Source organism: Gopherus flavomarginatus, chromosome 24, assembly GCF_025201925.1.
Source record: "Gopherus flavomarginatus isolate rGopFla2 chromosome 24, rGopFla2.mat.asm, whole genome shotgun sequence".
NCBI classification, from domain to species: domain Eukaryota; kingdom Metazoa; phylum Chordata; order Testudines; family Testudinidae; genus Gopherus; species Gopherus flavomarginatus.
The window spans coordinates 13632481-13650198 of record NC_066640.1 but is presented as its reverse complement, the minus strand read 5'-3'; the positions used below and the strand labels follow the sequence as shown (position 1 = coordinate 13650198).

The window sequence follows — 17718 nt, the reverse complement described above, 5'->3', positions numbered from 1 at the left end:
AGGGAAAGGGAATTGCCCTCTCCTGCTCCACAGAGCAAGCTCCGGTGGCCCCTGAGAGGGAGAAGCACCCAGTGATGGGTGGATAATCCACGGAAGTTTTGCTGGGTAAACCAAGGGCATCTGGCCCCATTTAGATCAGCTGCCAGGCTGCACTCGCCTGGGGTCTCTGCTCCCAGTCCCACCTCTGCCCCCCCTTGGGGATGTTCCCCTTTCAGGCCCCCGGCAGAGGGGTAACCCTTCAGCAGCTGACACAGAGCATCCTCTCCAGGCCGGAAATCTAGCCCCAAAGCCTTGCTTCGTTGGACAAGGAAAGCGGCCTGAATAAATGGCCTCCCTGGATGTTCCCAGCAGGCCCCATTGGCTCTGGCGCCGCCAGAGGGGAAATGTGCTGCGGCCGGTGAGGCTGGGCGCTAGAGGCCCTGGCCCTCAACTCAAAGCCACTTCCCCTCTCAACCTGAGGCTACCTGTGCTGAGCTGGGTTTCAGCAGCCCTCAGCTGGGGCTCAGTGCACGACCTGGAAGTTAGTTACGTCTCAGAGCCGCCCACATGGGAGTTATCAGGCCCTCTTACAGAGGGGTAAACTGAGGCACAGAGCAGCAACGTGACAGTAAGCGAGTGGCAGAGTTAGAAGGAGAATCCAGGAGTCCTGACTCGTGTGTCTAACTGCTAGGCCATGCTGCCTTTCCCAGAGCCAGGAACAGAACCTTGGAGTCCTGGCTCCGAGACACCCCCCATGATTCACTAGATACAAACCGTGCTGCAGAAGTAGGAAACCGATCGCCTGACAAAGAGATTCATGTTAAATACATTAATCGCACCATGCGGCTCAGCTCTGGGCCAGGCTGCGTTTCCTACGGATGGCCCTGAGCCTTGGCAGGATGAGAGGGTTAGTTTAGAAACCCAGAGGACACGCTAGATCCTGCGAGCAGCCGTGTTGTTGCCATGGTATGATTTATAGCTGGGCCTTATCTCCCCTTACTAGCTATAATCAGTCTTTCCTAACACTCTGTGCTAGATTGTAAAATCCTTTGGGAAGTCCCTGCATCCTCCTGGCTCTATGCTCAGGGTTTTAGCTCACATCCTAAAGCCAGTCACAACCCCTGCTCACAGGAATCACTTACGTTCCCCTGCCACCGAAATGCAGCCACCTCTGGGGGACAAGGCAGCAGTTTAACAGGGCACAGCGATGCTATGAGAGGACTAAAGAATAATTATGTATCCAGCTGACATTTTGAATCGAGGGGGAGCAGGATTTAGAAAAGTCACAGGAACCCCCAGAGCTGACGGTGGGTCAGGACAGGGGAGTTAATGAACAAACGGTTTCACGAGATCTTTCAGGACCTGTCTCACACAGCCGCTCCTACCTGCCAGGTAGCGCTGAGGGGAGAGCCCCCCCTTTGAGCCCCCTCAGCACTGCGCAGGGACAGTGGGGTCAGCACTGGCTGCGAGGGGAGAGCCCCCCCCCCACTTCCTGCCTTTTCTCTCCCACACACGTGCGAATCAGACAGTCCTAATTAGCAGATAAAGTCGCAGCTCACAGGGAGCAGTGACAGGGAACAGAAGAGCCCCCACCCCCACCCCCACCTCACTCCAGGAAGGGGCCATCCAAGCACTGGCTGCTCTCTGGTTACACAAGGCCACAGGGCAGGCACTTGCCAGAGCTGTGGACTCGTCCCAGCTTCCTCCTCACCTATGGCTCATGGAACCCGGGACCCACCCAGTGCTTCCTCGCCTGGGAGCTGCTGCGCCCCACGCTCAGGAGGCAGCACAGCCTGGGGGGAGCACCCAAGGGTGGGCCCTGGGAAACTCTGCTGCGGTCGCATGCACCAGGGCTGGAAAGGCCCCCCAGGAGGCCACATTGCCCAATATTGACCCCACACCCTCAACTCCCCTCCTGCCAACTGATTGGCACCCCCCAGGCTCAACTCCTGGGCCAGGCTCAACCCCTGGACCTGACTCACAGCTACACCAAGGCCCTGCTCGGCCCCTCTGGCCACACAAGGGGGCCTTAAAGCTGGTGGAAACAGCCCCCTGACTCCTACCATGTGCACGCACCTCCCTGACCCCCATGGAGCTGGCATAAGGACTCTGCGTCCACCCTGTCCCCAGCCCCAAGGGGCAGAGCGGAGCCATGGAGGAGACACTGGGCTGCAGCTGTTCCCTGGAGTTATGGGGAGCAGAGTGTAAGTTAGAGCAGGCCCAAGGCTGCTGTGGCAGGCACCAGGCAGGGCCCTGCCCTAGAATAGGGGGTGCACAAAGGTGGCTTAAAGCCAGCCAGACACCACCACCCCCACGCACACACTTTAGGAGGAGGAAATGGAGAATCAGGCCTCTGCAGTGGTTTCGCCCTGGAGCTCTGCACTCTGCTGTGCAGGGGTAGCTCACCCCAGGGCTGTCACTCCATTGCCTGTCCCCAGGGCTGCCCTGGATGGGCCTGCAGGGGACTTGGCTCCTGGATTCTGGTTCCCCCGCCCCGCTGGCAGAGCAGGGGGAGAGCTCGTTACTTGGAGGAGCATCAGGAAATCCTCTATAAATAACCCAGCCAAACAAGGGCTTCCTCAGCAGGAGGCCGAGAACCCCAGCGGTAACGAGCCCCAGGGGAGAGCATGGGGCCAGTGAGGCAGAGGGGCCAAAGGCCACGCACTGGAAACAGAGCCAGGCTGCCAAGGGGGGCAGGGGAGGGGTGGCCCAGCCCCTGGAAAGGGCACGCAGGGCGCAGGCTGCAGCAGAGAGTGGGGGGAAGGAGGGCGACATGGCCCCGGCTTTCTGACGGAGGCAGAGAAACTGCCCCGGGACGTGACGTTCAGGCTGGTTTTACCCTTCTAGCTGCTCGAGGGCCTTGTTTAATCTCCTCCCCTGGAAGCAGAGCTGCTCTGAGCCCCATGTTTTTCCACGGCTGGCCCAGGGGACCCACGGTTCCGGAGACGCCCACCCCCAGAAGACAGGCAGGGAAAAGCCACCCCACATGGGCTCCCTCACCCCTTGGCACCCTCCACACTCAGGGGCACCCCCAAATATAACCCTCCTGAGGCAAGGGGTGCTGCCCCCCACTCCTGGGCAGGGTAGAGGCTGCTTTTGCTAGCCTTGCCTGGAGAGAAACGGCCTGACCTTGCTCTGCGGCACCCCTAGCTGGTTAGTCTAGGAACAGCACTGGCAGCCTCCTCCCGCTCAGCCTGGGCCCTGAGATCAGGGGAGAAACGTGTCTCCACTGCGGGAGCAGAACCTGCCTGGCCCAAGAACCATCTCCTGGCAAAACCACTGTGCCAAGCACCCAGCGCCCTGCTGCTCCTAGCTTCCGAGGCTTGTGACCCGAGCAGACGGCCCGAGGGGCCAGACACCTGGGTTCCATTCTTGGCTCTGCCCCCAACACATGGACAAGCCCCAGCAGCTCCTGCAATGCAAGGCGCTGCCCACCCCTAACTCCAATAGCAGCGCTAGGCAAAATCCCTCCCAGCACGTCCTGACTGCTCCACCACCACCCTGTAGCAGCCAGGCCCTGTACAGCTCCGAGCACACAGCTGACTGAATGGAGAGACTCCCTGCCCCCTGCCTCAGTTCCTCCCCTGCCCCCATGAAGCGGGGCTCCTGGCGCTGGGAGGCTGAATTCATTCATATGACCAAAGCGTTCTCGGACGCTGCACTGGTAAAGGATCATTCATCCTCCATGTTAAAGGGAACACCCCACAACCCCAGCCAGCCTCACCCCTCCCCGGCTGTACAGAGCACAGGCCCAGTCACCCCCCACCTTTCCTCTTACAGGGCCAGCTGTACACACAGCTTCCCCAAGCCCAGGTGTTCCTCCACCCCTGGAAAGAAGGAAAATAGTCCCTTCTCCCCCTCCAGCCGGGCAATCTCCCCTTGCCTCCCCACGGCCCACTGGTCATCAGGCAATGGAAGGTTGGGCACCTCCACGGGTCTCATGCTGGCAGGAGGAAAGAACAGAACAGATGACAGGGCAGGGAAAGGGACCAGGGGGGTTTAATAAACACAGTGGGGGGCAAATAGCCCTGAGAGTTGGGTGCAGGTGCAGGAGGGGGCTGTCCTCTGCCTTCTGTGCCCCCAGCACACCCAGCTCTGCTGCTGCCCCTCAGCCCCGACCCACAGCCCCTAGAATACCCCCCACAGACCTCTGTCATTGTCCCTCAGCTCCTCCAGCCCCGAGGACAACTGCTGCGGGAGCTAAGCTGAGACCGGCACACTCATCGCTGCCGAAGCGGATCGCAGACCCAGCTCCTCCCATGCCCGGCGTTTTGCTCTTCCCACAACGCCGCACGGGTGCCTCGGCCCCTGGCCCGAACGACACCTCAGCCCCGCCGGCCCCTCACTTCCCGACACAGAAGTCCCTGAAGACGATATCCAGGATCTCCTCGGCACTGACTCGGCCCGTGATCTTCCCCAGGTGCCTGCGGGCCAGCCGCAGCTCCTCGGCTGCCAGCACCAGATCCAGGGACTTGTAGCCGTGGTACCGGCCCAGCGAGCCCAGGCAGCTGGTGAGGTGGAGGCGGTGCCGTGCCTGCGTGAGGCTCGGGGAGCCGGCCAGAGGGTCGCCGCACCTGGCAGACGAAAGGAGAGGTCACGCCCGTAGCCCAGCTCACTTAGGAGACCAAATAGAAGCTTCGGGCAGGTGGTAGCACTGCTGCCCTTCGTATCGCTATGTGTCATAAACCCTGTACTGCTCGCAGTTGATGGTGATTCTCCTCTAGTTCCTAATCCCACTGCCACCAGAGTGGAGCCCTAGGGTGTCACCAACCTCAGACACTATGCGCATGGGGCCTGTCTTCCTTTGCTATTGATTGGCAGCAAGGAAACTCCCCGTATAGGAGCCGCTCCCATCTTCCAACCACACAGCAAGCAAGCTCAGTTTGAGCGAGCCAAGGTGCCTTAGCAGCTCCATTTCCAACCCCCCCAAAGCCACCCCCTCCTATCGAGCTGGGACGAGGATGCAGGGCAGGGCTGAGGCCCAGCTTCACCTGCGGGAACCACTGGAAATCAGAGGCCTCTCAAAGCTCTTGCTAGTTCTAGCTGTTCTGGGCGTGTTCCGCACCTCCAAGCTGCTAAGCCGTTCCGTGATCAGAAGGAGGCTGTGCTGTCTAGTGGATGGAGCACTGGGCTGGGGCTCAGGGAGCTGGGCTCTATTCCCAGTTCTCCCACTGCCTGCTGAGTGACCATGCGTATGTCACATCACTCTGTGCCTCAGTTTCCCCACCCAGCCTCTCTCTATTCAGGCTGGGAGCACTGTAGGGCAGGGCCCCTCTCAGTGCAGTGCCTGGCACAGCAGGGCCCTGAGCTCACCTGTGGCTTCCAGATGCCACTGGGATACTGATAACGGCCAGCCACAGTGCGTTTGGCCAAGCCCCCCGCAGGGAACGAGGCCCCGCTGGGCTGGGAGCTGCATGGACACCGATGGGATGGTGCTTAGAGCCAAGCCAGCAGCTGAGTTAACACCCCAGAGAGTTTGCAGCATCGATTTCCAAAGTCAACAGATCCCCCTAGCCCCATTCTCCACCCCAGACAGCGCCCCCTGCTGCCAGAGGGCATCACTGCATCCTCTGTCACAGAACAGCCACCCGGGGCCCAGTCCATGAGACGCCTCCTCACCCCCGCCTCCAAGACCTGGCCTAGTCCCTGCCCCCCTCCCCTCGCTCGACTGTGAGCCCCGGGAACTCACATCTGCTCCAGCTGTGTCCCCAGCAGGCTCAGGAGGCTGTCCACACCCTCTCCAGTCTTGCAGGAGAGCAGGCAGGCGGGGGGCAGCGCCCCCTCCCCGCAGGCTCCCAGCAGGGCCCCTCCGCGCCCCTCCTCCAGCAGGTCAGCCTTGTTCAGGACCAGGATGCAGGGTGCCTGTCGGGCCGGGACTCCGGGGGGCAGGATGGCTTGCAAGGCCTCGGCAAGGCACCCAGGCTCCGGGGCAACGTCCACCGCGGCCAGCACAGCCAGCACCACATCTGCTCGCTGCAGCCTGGGGGGCACGGGGTGTGTGTGTGGGAAGGTTCATTGCACTGGTCACAGAGAGACATACAACCCCATGCACACCCTGGGAGTGCTGCCCACTGAAGAGGGGGCATTTGCTCCCAATGGACGGCAAACGCAGGGTTAATGGTACCAAGAGGACACTGAGCGTAACTCCCCCCTGCCCCGTTGTTGTGCCTCCCCCCACACCCAGAAAGGGACATGACCTTCCTCCCCCCACCATCATAGCCCCCGTGAGTGGGTCTCAGAATCTGCCCCACAGTCAGCGCCTCACCCCCTACCCCCCGGGAGCCCGAATGGACGGGACAGAGGCCCAGGCCGCAGGATCTTTGCCAGGACACACTCAGGATGTTCCAGGAGGGGCCAGGATGGGCCTGGCTCACGGGATCCAGCAGTTTGTTTAGCGCCTGCCTGACACCCCGCAGGCCACAGTCAGAGATGGGCGGCCCCATGCAGCCGGCCCCCAGGGACCCACTGGCCCGGGAGAGCCAGCAGGCAGGGGCTTTCCCAGGGGAGGGGCTGTTTGGCAGGACGGCTGCCCGGCAGCTGCTGGGAGAGGCGCCTGCGTCTGGGCTGCAGGTCACTTACATGTCAGCTCAGCAGAGCAACACGGACCTTACAGCTAACATGGGCCCCTCAGTCCCAACCCACAGCCCCCTGCTATGCAAGCCCTGCCGGCACCCCTCAATCCCAACCCCCAACCCAGATATCCCAGCCCTGCTGGTGCCCCTCAATCCCGACCCCCAGGCCCCTGCTCTCCCAGCCTTGCTGGCGCCTCTCAGTCCTTACCCCCAGGCCCCTGATATCCCAGCCCTGCTGGCGCCCCTCACTCCTGACCCACAACCCCGATATCCCAGCCCTGCCGGCGCCCCTCAATTCCAACCTGCAGCCCCCTGCTCTCCCAGCCCTGCTGGCACCCCTCAGTCCCGACCCACAGGACCCTGCTATTCCTATTTCTCAGAACAAAGCTGCTGCGAGGCACACGACAGGCCACGGGGAAAGGCCACCGGTCGCCTTTCCACCCCCCCAGCCTCACCTCTCCCGAGCTCGGCTCACGCCCTCCCGCTCAATGGCGTCCTGGGTCTCCCGCAGCCCGGCCGTGTCACTCAGCACCACGGGGTAGCCGCCGATGTTCAGAGCCGACTCCACCACGTCCCGCGTCGTCCCCGCCACAGGGGACACGATGGCCGCAGGCCTCTGGCCTAGACAGAGGGAGCGAGGGGCTAGGGGGGAGTTCAGGGACCACGCTGGAAACAATCGGTGGGGAGGACTGTTGCTAAGAGTGAGACTGGAAGGAGAAGCCCTCAGCACAGGGGTGCCGCCCCCCAGACACACCTTCCCTGGCCCCGACATCCAGCAAGACCTGGGCCCCCACCTCTCCCAGGGGCTCCTCTGGGGAGACCACTCTGGGCAGCTGCTCTGTGAAGATCCCCACCCTGCACACCCCAAGCCTGGGCTGAGCCTCCTGACCCCCCAGACAGGGCACCCTCTGTACGGCCACCTCCCCGCAGGGAACATCCTGCGGTCGTCAGGGCTTGTCACTGGCGAGGGGAGCTGCAGAGATGTGGGGAGGCCAGACCCAGCAGCTCCCTCCCAGTCCAACCCATAAAGAGGGAGAACCCCCACCCCCGACACCAGTATGAGGCCGCTGCTCCTTCACGCTGTAGTGGGGGGGCTGGCGGCCGCGTCACCCCCATGCACCTGCTGGGGCCCTGATGTGGCACCAACGCCAACCCATTCGTCGGGGCCCAGCAGCCCCTGGGTACGCAAAGATAACGAGCAAGAGACTCGGCGCACTCGTGCTGCCATCTAGTGGGCACTGGGGGGGGCTTTCCAGCGAGTTTCCTAACCCCGGGGAAATCGAGACGGTTTCTCATTAGCAACCACAAGCAACTCACAAACCCAAATAAGCAGGTGGAGTCCCCACCCTGGGGACTCATGACCTGATCCAGAGCCTCACCCCCACCCCATCCCACGCAGCCACTGATCCATCCCACATGCTACCAGCATAGGCCCCGAGCCTGGGATGCCTTGGGCCCAGTTCTAGCAGCGTCAGACACCCGCAGTGCAGGCTCCAGTCAGCAGGAGCTGCAGGTGTCAGCACCTCCGAGAATCAGCCCCAGGTGTCTCCAGTTGTGCCGTACCCTCCCCCCAAGCAAACCCGAACGCCGGGGCAGCCAAAAATCAGTGGCAGGTTTTGAGGACTTTGGCCCCGGGACCAAATTCTGCAGAGGGGTGGGGGAGGCAGCAGGATCAGGCCCCACGGCTTTGGTGTCTGGGGTGCAGAGGAAGGAGGCACCATGGTAGCCCACCAGCCAGGGCATGTTTTGCGTTGCACTCTGTGCCTGATCCACAGAGCGTAGCAGTCTGTCCCAGCCCCCTGTACAGATCCGGTGGCTTTCGGCTCTGGAAGCCCCAGTCTCATCCCTGGCATCAGCCACGACACTATAATAAAGACCCTGGTGCTGAGGCAACTGGAATCCCTGGCACAGATGCTGGCAAAGAGAAGCCAGGGCTGAATGGAGAGTGAACTCCCCTCAGAAGCAGGAAGCTCTTGCAGGGCCAGTACCTGATCGGTGAATTAAGGGCCCTTGTCCTGGGCTCAGCCAGCGCCTAGTCCCACACGGGACTGAACCATCCTCTGCGGTGGGCCAGGCACCGGGTGACCGGGGACACTAAGAGCTGCGGATGGAGGCTCTCCCCCCACCCCCTCGACTCACACAGGAGGTTGAGCAGGCTGCTCTTGCCAGCGTTGGTGGGGCCAGCAATCACCACGTGAACTCCCCCGCGCAGCCGCTCTCCGCGCCGCCCGTCCTGCAGGTGTCCCCTCACCTCCTCCTCCAGAGTCTGCACGGCAGCATCCACTGAGACCAGGGCAGCACCCGGAGAGCGGGGACGAGGGTAGAAACAAAAAAGCAAAGTGAAATGAAATGAAAACGCAGTACAGATGAAGGGACCCCAGCAACTCACTGCGGCTCCAATCCAGCAGCCAGGCCTGCACAGGGGACGGTTCCATGGACAGGCTGTTACCATTTCACGCATTACAGTAGCACCTAAAGAGAGACGCCGCCCGAAAGCAGGGCCTCACTATGCTGGGCGGACCTCGCCACAGCACAGGGCCCTTTCCTGCAGACACAATCTCTGCCCCACAAAGTGCTCAGTCTGGAGGGGCAAAGGGAGGACCGTCACCCCTCGTCACAGCACAAATGGAAACGGAGACCTGGGGAGATTAAGTGACTTGCCCCAGGTCACATAGGGAGTCTGTGGCAGAGCTAGGACTTGTACCGGACCAGTCCTAATCCTGTGCCACAACCAGATCAGCAGCTCAATCAACCACCAGCTCAAGGGCTCAGAATTTAGATTTTGGTATGAAATTAAGGGGAGTTCACCAAACTAAACAGCCACCGATGGCATTTTTCAAGAGTTCCAGTTAAAACAGGCTCCCCCTTGCTGCCAGGGAAACTCAGGCACTGCTGCTGGGTGGTGCCCTGTGAAATTGACCTGGGACAAGATGAAACTGACCCCTGGCCAGCAGAAGGGTTGGGCAGCCCTTAGCCCCTGTGCCCACGTGGGCATGACTGGATCCGTGGCTCAGGCTGTGTCAAATGAACGAACCAGACAGCAGCAGAGGAAATTCAGATTTCCCAAAAGCCTTTGCAAGGCAACGCTCCAGGGCATCACGGACAGAGATCTGTAGGGTCCTAGAAGTCACAGACCCAGGTCACTGCTCTCCAGAGCCCTGTGTTGTCACTCACGCCAGCCCAACCTGAGCGAGGAACGCTGCCATGGCAGCATCTCGCCCCTGCTTCGCCCTGGCACAGGGGACAGTGTGAGGGACAAGGCACAAGCGGACGCTTCCCCTTTAAAGGCAGGCCAGCACCACTCACCTCGAGACAGCACACCCTCCTCTAGATTGTCGTCTTCGCTGAAGTCAATAAAGGCTTCTACATGGGCCAGAGCCTAAGGGGTGGAAAGGGGGATGGCACGTCGCGAATTACAGCCCTTCTCCGGCTCCCTTGGGTGTCTTCTCCTGGGATGCAGGGGTCTCTTACACCAGGCCAGCTACTTCAGTGACCCTGTGCTAGCCCCTAATACCTCGCCCTTACCTAGCGCTTCCCTCCTGGGAGCTCAAAGCAGGGTCAGCGCTGGAGCTGGGGACACAGAGTCCCACAGAGAGGATGCCACTTGCCCAAAGCCACCGACGGAATCAGTGTCAGAGCGGGGAGCACAACCCAGGAGTCTGGACTCCCAGCCTTTCACATCACCCCTTGCACTGCGGAGTTCTGTTCTCCCAGAACCTGCCCCGGGCTGGCACAGGGCGGGTACGGGCTGATTCTAACCTTGTCTGGGGATGGAGTCAGGTGCTGCCAAATGCAGCTCTTGGGAACAGGGGTAATACCACTTGGTGCAAGAATATTTAATCCCTCTGTGCCCATGGAGCTCAAAGGAGGGCTGGCCCCAGAACCCTCGTTACAGATGGGAAACCAAGGCCCGGAGGGATGGAGTGACTTAGGCAAAGTCACGCGGACTCAGGGACAAATCCAGGAGTCCCCTCTTCCAGGCCACGCCCCTTGCCACACTGCCCCCCTCTCCCCACAGTCAGGCCTTGGGGGAGAGGGGGCCCTTGCCTTGGTGAGTTCCTCACTCCAGCGCTGGTACAGCTGCCCCAACTCCCCCTCCATCTGCCGCAGTGCCTGCCTCCTCTGGGCCTCCGTCTCGGCATGGATCAGGTCCCCCAGCCCCTCCACCTCGGTCAGGCCCAGCTTGCCGTTCTGGAACGCTCGCTTGGTGAACTCGCCAGGGTCGGCTGGGCGCAGGCCGGGCAGGCGCCCTAGAAAAACCACACGCAGCAAACCTGAGCGGGGGCCCCCGGGGCATCGCTCCTCACGTGGCCAGGCGGGGCTGGGCAAGCTGCCCCAGTTCCAGGAGACGCGAGCTCCCCAGCAGGAGAATCAGTGCCTGCTGGGGCCGTATTCTGGGACCACGCAGGACCCCTGCCCAGCCCCCGCTGTCAGCCACAGGCTCCAGGCTGCTCTACGTTATACTCGGGGCACTGAGATACACAGGACAGCCGCAGCACACTCTGGCCATGCCCCCGACGCCTGCGGGAGGACCCCAATGCCAGCTCAACCCAGCCAGGGAGCTGACCCACTGCACCGCAGGGATTGCCAGGGGCCGTCTCTCCCTCTCCAAGGCCCAGAGCGCAGCAGGGACACAGCGACCGAGAATCCGGCTGGCTGAGTTTCAGAGGGATGGAGAGAGACACTTACCCAAGGCCTGGAGCACGCCGCCCACCACTGCTGGCCCCCCGTGGATGTGCAGCTCGGAGCAGTCCTCCCCGGTGAAACTGTGGGGCCCTGCAAAGCACAGAGTCCATTAGAGGCTGCGCCGACAGGGATAGGATATTAGGAAACACTGTTTCACTGGGAGGGTGGTGAAGTGCTGGAATGGGTTCCCTAGGGAGGTGGTGGAATCTCCTTCCTTAGAGGTTTTTAAGGCCCAGCTTGACAAAGCCCTGGCTGGGATGGTTTAGTTGGGGGTTGGACCCTATGACCTCCTGGGGTCTATTCCAACTCATGATTCTATGACACGTGGCCCTCGGGGGTGGGGGAAGGGAGCCACCCAACCTGGGCGGGCACAGGATGAACCATTAAAGCAGCTCTTTCTGTGTCCACGCTGGTGCCGTCAGGACGGGACTGTGATGAAGTAGGAATGTTCTTAATGTTTTCTCTGAATACTAGTATCAGAGGGTAGCCGTGTTAGTCTGGATCTGTAAAAGCAGCAAAGAATCCTGTGGCACCTTATAGATGCTCACGAAAGCTCATGCTCCAAAACGTCTGTTAGTCTATAAGGTGCCACAGGATTCTTCTCTGAATACTGTGTTGGTGCCTCAGTGTCCCCATGGCAGTTCTTAAGTACCTGGCAGAGCAAAGGGCCAGTGCACCTAAATGCCTGACACTCTGTCTCCTAGCAACTGATGTCCTGGGCCTCTCCCCTGCAAAGGTGCCAGCTGAAGGTGTTGGAGACAAAGAGGTCAGGTGACCTCCTGGCCCGGGAAAGGGGCTGAGCAGAGAGGAGGGACTGGAGGGGTTGTTAGTCTGGAGCTGGCTGAGGGCAGATGTGGGGGTCTGGCTCACTGCCCCCCAGAATGGACCCAGCCGAGGGGTCCGGTTCGCTGTATCTACAAGCTCTGTTTTAGACCCTGTTCCTGTCATCGAATAAACCTCTGTTTTACTGGCTGGCTGAGAGTCACGTCTGACTGCGAAGTGGGGGTGCAGGACCCTGTGGCTTCCCCAGGACCCTGCTGGGGTGGACTCGCTGTGGGAAGCGCACGGAGGGGCAGAGGATGCTGAATGCTCCAAGGAGAGACCCAGGAGGTGAAGCTGTGCGAGCTTCTTGCCCTGAACAAGTCTGCTCCAAGGGAGAGGAGGCTCCTCAAAGTCCTGACTGGCTTGGTGGGGAGCAGTTCCAGAGCATCGCCCGGGGACTCCGTGACAGGGACACAGGCCCAGCAGTTGGAATGAGGACGATGGGCTCACGTGCTGCCTGGAAGGGACACAGCTGAGACTAAGGACAGCAGAGAAGGAATCAAAAGCTCCATCTGTAGAAAAGAACCAGACAGTGACTAGGGATGGAGGGGGAAGGGGCCTCTCCTGAAAGGTGCCTTCAAATGGAGCTTCATCTACAAATCACTTCCCTCAGGCGGCCGCCTCTGGCTGGAGCACGGCAGCTTGTTTGATCGCGCCCAGCGACTGTCTGCAAGAGGTCAGAAAGGAGCAAAGACGATTCCTCTGGCTGGGGGTGCAGAACGGAGTTAACGGCTCTGCTCTTGCAAAACGCGCCAGGGGTATCCCAAGTGCTTCGGGTCTGAGCTTGAGGGGCCAGAGAGCCAAGGGCCTCCTAGTGCCATGCAGGGACCCTGGGGTCTGTACTGGCAAAGGGTAGAGCCCCCTAGTGAGCCCCTCACCCCATTCCCTGGCCCCACCCCGTGGCAAGCAACCAGCCCAGCCCTGCCTGGCTTCCCAGCGCAGAGATTATCCCAGCCCCCAGAAATCCAGTCGCATGTGTCTCACAGCTCAGCAGCGTGGCACTGTCCCCTTCTGGAGGATGGTCCGGCACTGCCGTCTATGAGCTAAAGGCGCCCGAGTTCGTTAGCTCAGACAATAGACACTGGGACTTGTTTAGCTCCAGAAGTCCTGGGTTCAGTCCCTGCAGCTGCTGCCCCAGCGAGGGGCACGCGGCATCACCTGGGAGAGCGGCCACTGAACGGGGACACACGGCCGACCCCACACAGGAGATTGGCTTGTTAGTAATTATGGTATCGGTGGCAGCCGTCCCCAGCCCCTCTGATTGCCAAGGAGGTCAAGCCCTGCACGACTTTCCTCGGACTCAGCCGCAGGAAAAAAAGGCTCCCTACAGCTGGAAACATCTCAGCCCTTCAGCGCTTGATGAAGAACCGCTCGCGCCCGCTGGGAAATCCTCAGACTACATCCTTTTTGGAATTCTGCCTGGGTGCCGTGTGCTTTCTGGGAGGTTCCACTCTATACCCCGAGGCCACCTGCACCAGGTGTTTACTTCTCACCAAGCTGCGATATCACCGCTGCTCGCTGGCAGCCTCGTGGGACTGGGTGGGAAAAGATGAGGGAGCAAAGATCCTGTTTTCACACCAAAGTGACTCAATAACAGGAAAAGGGTGAGGGGGGGGGAGTGGGTATAGAGAATAGGCTGGAGCATACAGTCCTGTTTGTAAACGCCGTAAGAAACTTTGGAGTGCTGTGGAAGCACCAAAGATACAGCTGGGATCTCCCTGCTCCACAAGCTCTTGAGCTAAAGGAAAACTCCCCATTAGCTGTTCTCGGTATAGGGCTTATGATGCACAGAGCTAAGCAGTTCCCATCCTGTTGTGCACACACACAGGGCAAGAGGCCACCAGAGTTGAGAGAGAGGTTGCAGATTTATCAGAAAAACAGAAAACCCATCTCACCTGCCCCATCCCACGTGCAAACAAAGGGCGCGAGGCTGCAGGGAGAACTGACCCTCCCAGGCCCGGCCTGGCACTGGTGCAGGACAGGAGGGGTGGGGGACAATGTCCGCTCTGGTATCTAGTGTCTGCACAATGCCAGGCAGAACGGCAGATGTTACCCCACTGCCAGGTGCTACCAGCCTCCATTTCGGACCCAATCCTGGAATCTCTCTGCTTGCAGAACCCCAGACAAGGTCAGTGCAAGATCCGCTGGGAGGGTGTCACGAAGTCCCTGGACGATGCTCTGGAACTGCTCCCCACCAAGCCAGTCAGGACTTTGGGGAGCCTCTTCTCCCTTGGAGCAGACTTGTTCAGCGCAAGAAGCTCACACGGCTTCACCTCCTGGGTTTCTCCTTGGAGCATTCAGCATCCTCTGCCCCTCCGTGCGTTTCCCACAGTGAGCCCGCCCCAGGCAGGGTCCTGGGGAAGCCGCAGGGTCCTGCACCCCCACTTTGCAGTCAGATGTGACTCTCAGCCAGCCAGTAAAACAGAGGTTTATTTGATGACAGGAACAGGGTCTAAAACAGAGCTTGTAGGTACAGAGAACCGGACCCCTCGGCCGGGTCCATTCTGGGGGGCAGTGAGCCAGACCCCCATGTCTGCACTTCACTCCTCGTCCCCAGCCAGCTGCAGACTAACAACCCGCTCTAGCCCGTCCTCCTCTGCTCAGCTCCTTTCCCGGGCCAGGAGGTCACCTGATCTCTTTGTTTCCAACACATTCAGCTGGCACCTTTGCAGAGGAGGGGCCCAGGCCATCAGTTGCTAGGAGACAGAGTGCCAGGCATTTAGGTGCACTGGCCCTTTGCTCTGTAGCAACCACACACCCTTATCCCAATACCTAGATACTTAAGAACTGCACAGGGGACACTGAGGCACCAACACAGTATTCAGAGAAAACGTTAAGAACATTCCCAGTTCGTCACAGACGGTCAAGCCCAGGATGTCACATGACAGGAGCTCACCCTTGGAGGAGTGACCAGGAGAGGAGGGACAGTTCTTTAATGACCAGAACACAACTGGGAATCCTACCTGGTAGTGGGGGGAGGAGAGATGGGCTGTGAGTACACATGCAGGGCTGGGCTGGGCTGGGCTGGGACCTCGCTGCAAGTGTCCGAGCACTGTAGGGTTGGTGCTGAGAACTGCAGACAGGGGCGAGGGAGCAAACACAGCCTGTCTAGAAGGGGCTGCAGGAGCAAACAACCTGCGCAGGCAAAGCTGACCAGTGGCAGGGGTCCATTTCTGGGGCGCTCCCAGCAATGAGCAGTTTCCATCCAGCTATTGAGGGCTGTAAGACCCAAAGCAAAATGTTGTGGTTTGCGGCCCAGAATCAATATCTCCCAGCATGCCACTAACTGCCAGCCACCCCCATGTGAATCCAAGGCAGCCCCTGCCCAAAAGGCCTCTGGGGTGCAGAGGCTGGGCACCGTGGCCCTACAGAGCCTGCTACAGTCTCCAGCTCTAACCTGGGAACCAGATGACCAGACCCTTGTCCAGAGTCTCTGCGGAGCTGGGGTCGTGGATCCTCCGCAAGGCGACGGCTCTAGGCCGGGGCAGCTCCTGCTGCCCCGTTAGACTCCGCAGAGCTGCTCCGCTGGCGGGGCCGCTGGTTCGGATCACTGCCACGCCGCATTTCCCGTGGCCTGAAGACAAGGCAAAGATGGTGTCTCTCTTCCCCGCAGGGCAGTAGAGCCGCTTGACAACCCTGAAAGCGACCAGAGACAAAGCCCAGGAGTGAGACTGCCCTGAATGACGGGCACAGGGGCAAGGGAGTCTCAGCACCCACAACTGATCAGTAACCCACGGCTGGATATAGCAGCAAAGAGCCGCCCCTCGCCACGAGCAGCACCATGTCGTCAGCCAGGTGCATTGTGGGGGTATCTTGGCACCTCCCTCTGAAGCACCTGGTACCAACCGCTGCCACCAGACTCGATGCACCATGGCCAGACCCAGCACCATCATGCCAATGCTCCTCACCCTGCCCTGTCATGCAAGAGGCTGGGATCTTCGCTCTGGGTTCCAGGTCAGGGAGGAGCCTCATGCTGGACAACTACAGAGCAGCCAGGAGGGCCGGTTCCAGCCATCCCATCCAATCACCCTAGGCCGCAGCAAGAGCTCCTGCCAGACTGGGGGAAACCATCATGGATGCACAAACTGCCCCACCCAGGCAAGCAGATGCTCAGCCTCGAGCAAAGAGACTGTTGCTGCTCACTCAGCCAGAGGGAGCTGAGAAATGACAGGGACTGCAAGCAGGCCCGTGTGCGCCCGTGTATCCAAACCCAGCCCCCCCAAATCACAGACTGCAGCCACCCAGGCATGGCAGTTACAGAGAGAATCCCCATCAGCTGTTTGCCACATGGGGCCTCTGCCACAGCTGAGCCAGATCCCATCCTGTGGCTACTGGTGGCCTGTAGTCCAGCGCCCCGTGAGCCACAGGCGCACCCCAGCCCGTAACCCTGCAGCGCTCCTGACCCCACGGCACAGCAGGGACCCCAGGAATGAGGCAGAGGCCACTGGCTCCAGGTCCCGCAGCCACGTGCAAGCCACGGCAAAGGCAGCCGATGCCATCGGCAGCTGCAGCTGCGCCCCAGGGGCTGACCCGGCCCAGAGACCCACACACACACCTGACAGCAGCGCCAGACACAGGGCTAAGCCCTGCCAGCACCTTCCTCCACGTGCCAGGCCACATGGCCCCCCGGCAGGGCGCAACAGGCGGGGGGGGGACGTGAGCAAGCCCCCGCCCCCAGCAGCGCCCCCTCCATCAGCCCCAACACGCTGGGAGCAGCCGGCACCGCGCCCCGCGGCTCCTGCCCCCGGGAAGCTGCAGCCCCTGCACCAGGCCGGCCTCTGCCAGCACCAGCTGACGCGCCCTGCAACCTCAAAGTGTGGGCAAGAAGCCCCGCCCCTGATGCACACGGATTGGTCAAAACCAATAAAGGGGCGGAGCTACCTCCTTGTGCTGCTCAGCTGGCTAAGTGCAGCCTGGCGGGGGGCGTGGTTGGGGAGCTGGCTGCCCCCAGCCCCTTCCCTGCCCGCTTGCGAGGGCTGGGCCTGGGCAGGGCAACGCCAGGATTTCACCCCTGGAATCTATGTTCATGGCGGTTCCTAGAAATCAAAGGAGTTTGGGGACCAAACTCCTGTCCCCATTGTAGCCCTGCAAACACCTCCACCCTGTGGAGAGCATTTGTCAGAAGCTGTGAAATTAAACTCACAGAACAGCCAGGGCATCTGCCCAGTTTCCGTGTGATATATGCTAAAAAACGTGCTTCAAATACAGAATTTCTACATCAGTCTGAATTCTGCCTAGACTTACAGCACGTGCTTAATTTTACACTCTGTGCGGAGTTCAATGGATTAATCGCTGTGTGTAAAGTTAAGCATGTGCGTATGTTTTGGTGACACTGTCCTGCAGGATCTCAGGTTTGTGCTGTAGAGTTGGGGCTGGGCCGGGCGAGCATCTACATTTGCACCTGCTTGTGCCCCCTGCACGAGGGAATCCGAACTCTCCCGTGCAGAAGGCCAGGAACCACCTCAGCGGCGAGGCGAAGGTGCTGTGTGGGAGCATTGGGTCATCCCTGCCTCGAAATAAAAATACTAGTTTCTGGTGTTGTTTTAAAAATGAACAGATCCTCTAACTGGAGAAAGAAAGAGATCTGCCATTGATCTAATGTGTTTCACAGGGTTGGGGGGGAGAGAGACGAGATGAGAGTGAATTATTTATTGCAGTG

General features: G+C 60.4%; 1 protein-coding gene across 1 annotated transcript; it reads right to left on the bottom strand.

Annotated features, from left to right (window-relative positions):
• Positions 1-3960: 3960 nt before the first annotated feature.
• GTPBP3 (GTP binding protein 3, mitochondrial) lies at positions 3961-16855 on the bottom strand. The gene is made up of 9 exons (XM_050934113.1): positions 16615-16855; positions 15457-15695; positions 11241-11327; positions 10599-10801; positions 9858-9930; positions 8691-8834; positions 7007-7172; positions 5669-5959; positions 3961-4553 (listed from the first exon to the last, which is right to left on the bottom strand). Exons 1-9 carry the CDS (start codon positions 16677-16679, stop codon positions 4322-4324), a joined length of 1500 nt encoding a protein of 499 aa, XP_050790070.1. The 5' UTR covers positions 16680-16855; the 3' UTR covers positions 3961-4321.
• Positions 16856-17718: the final 863 nt, after the last annotated feature.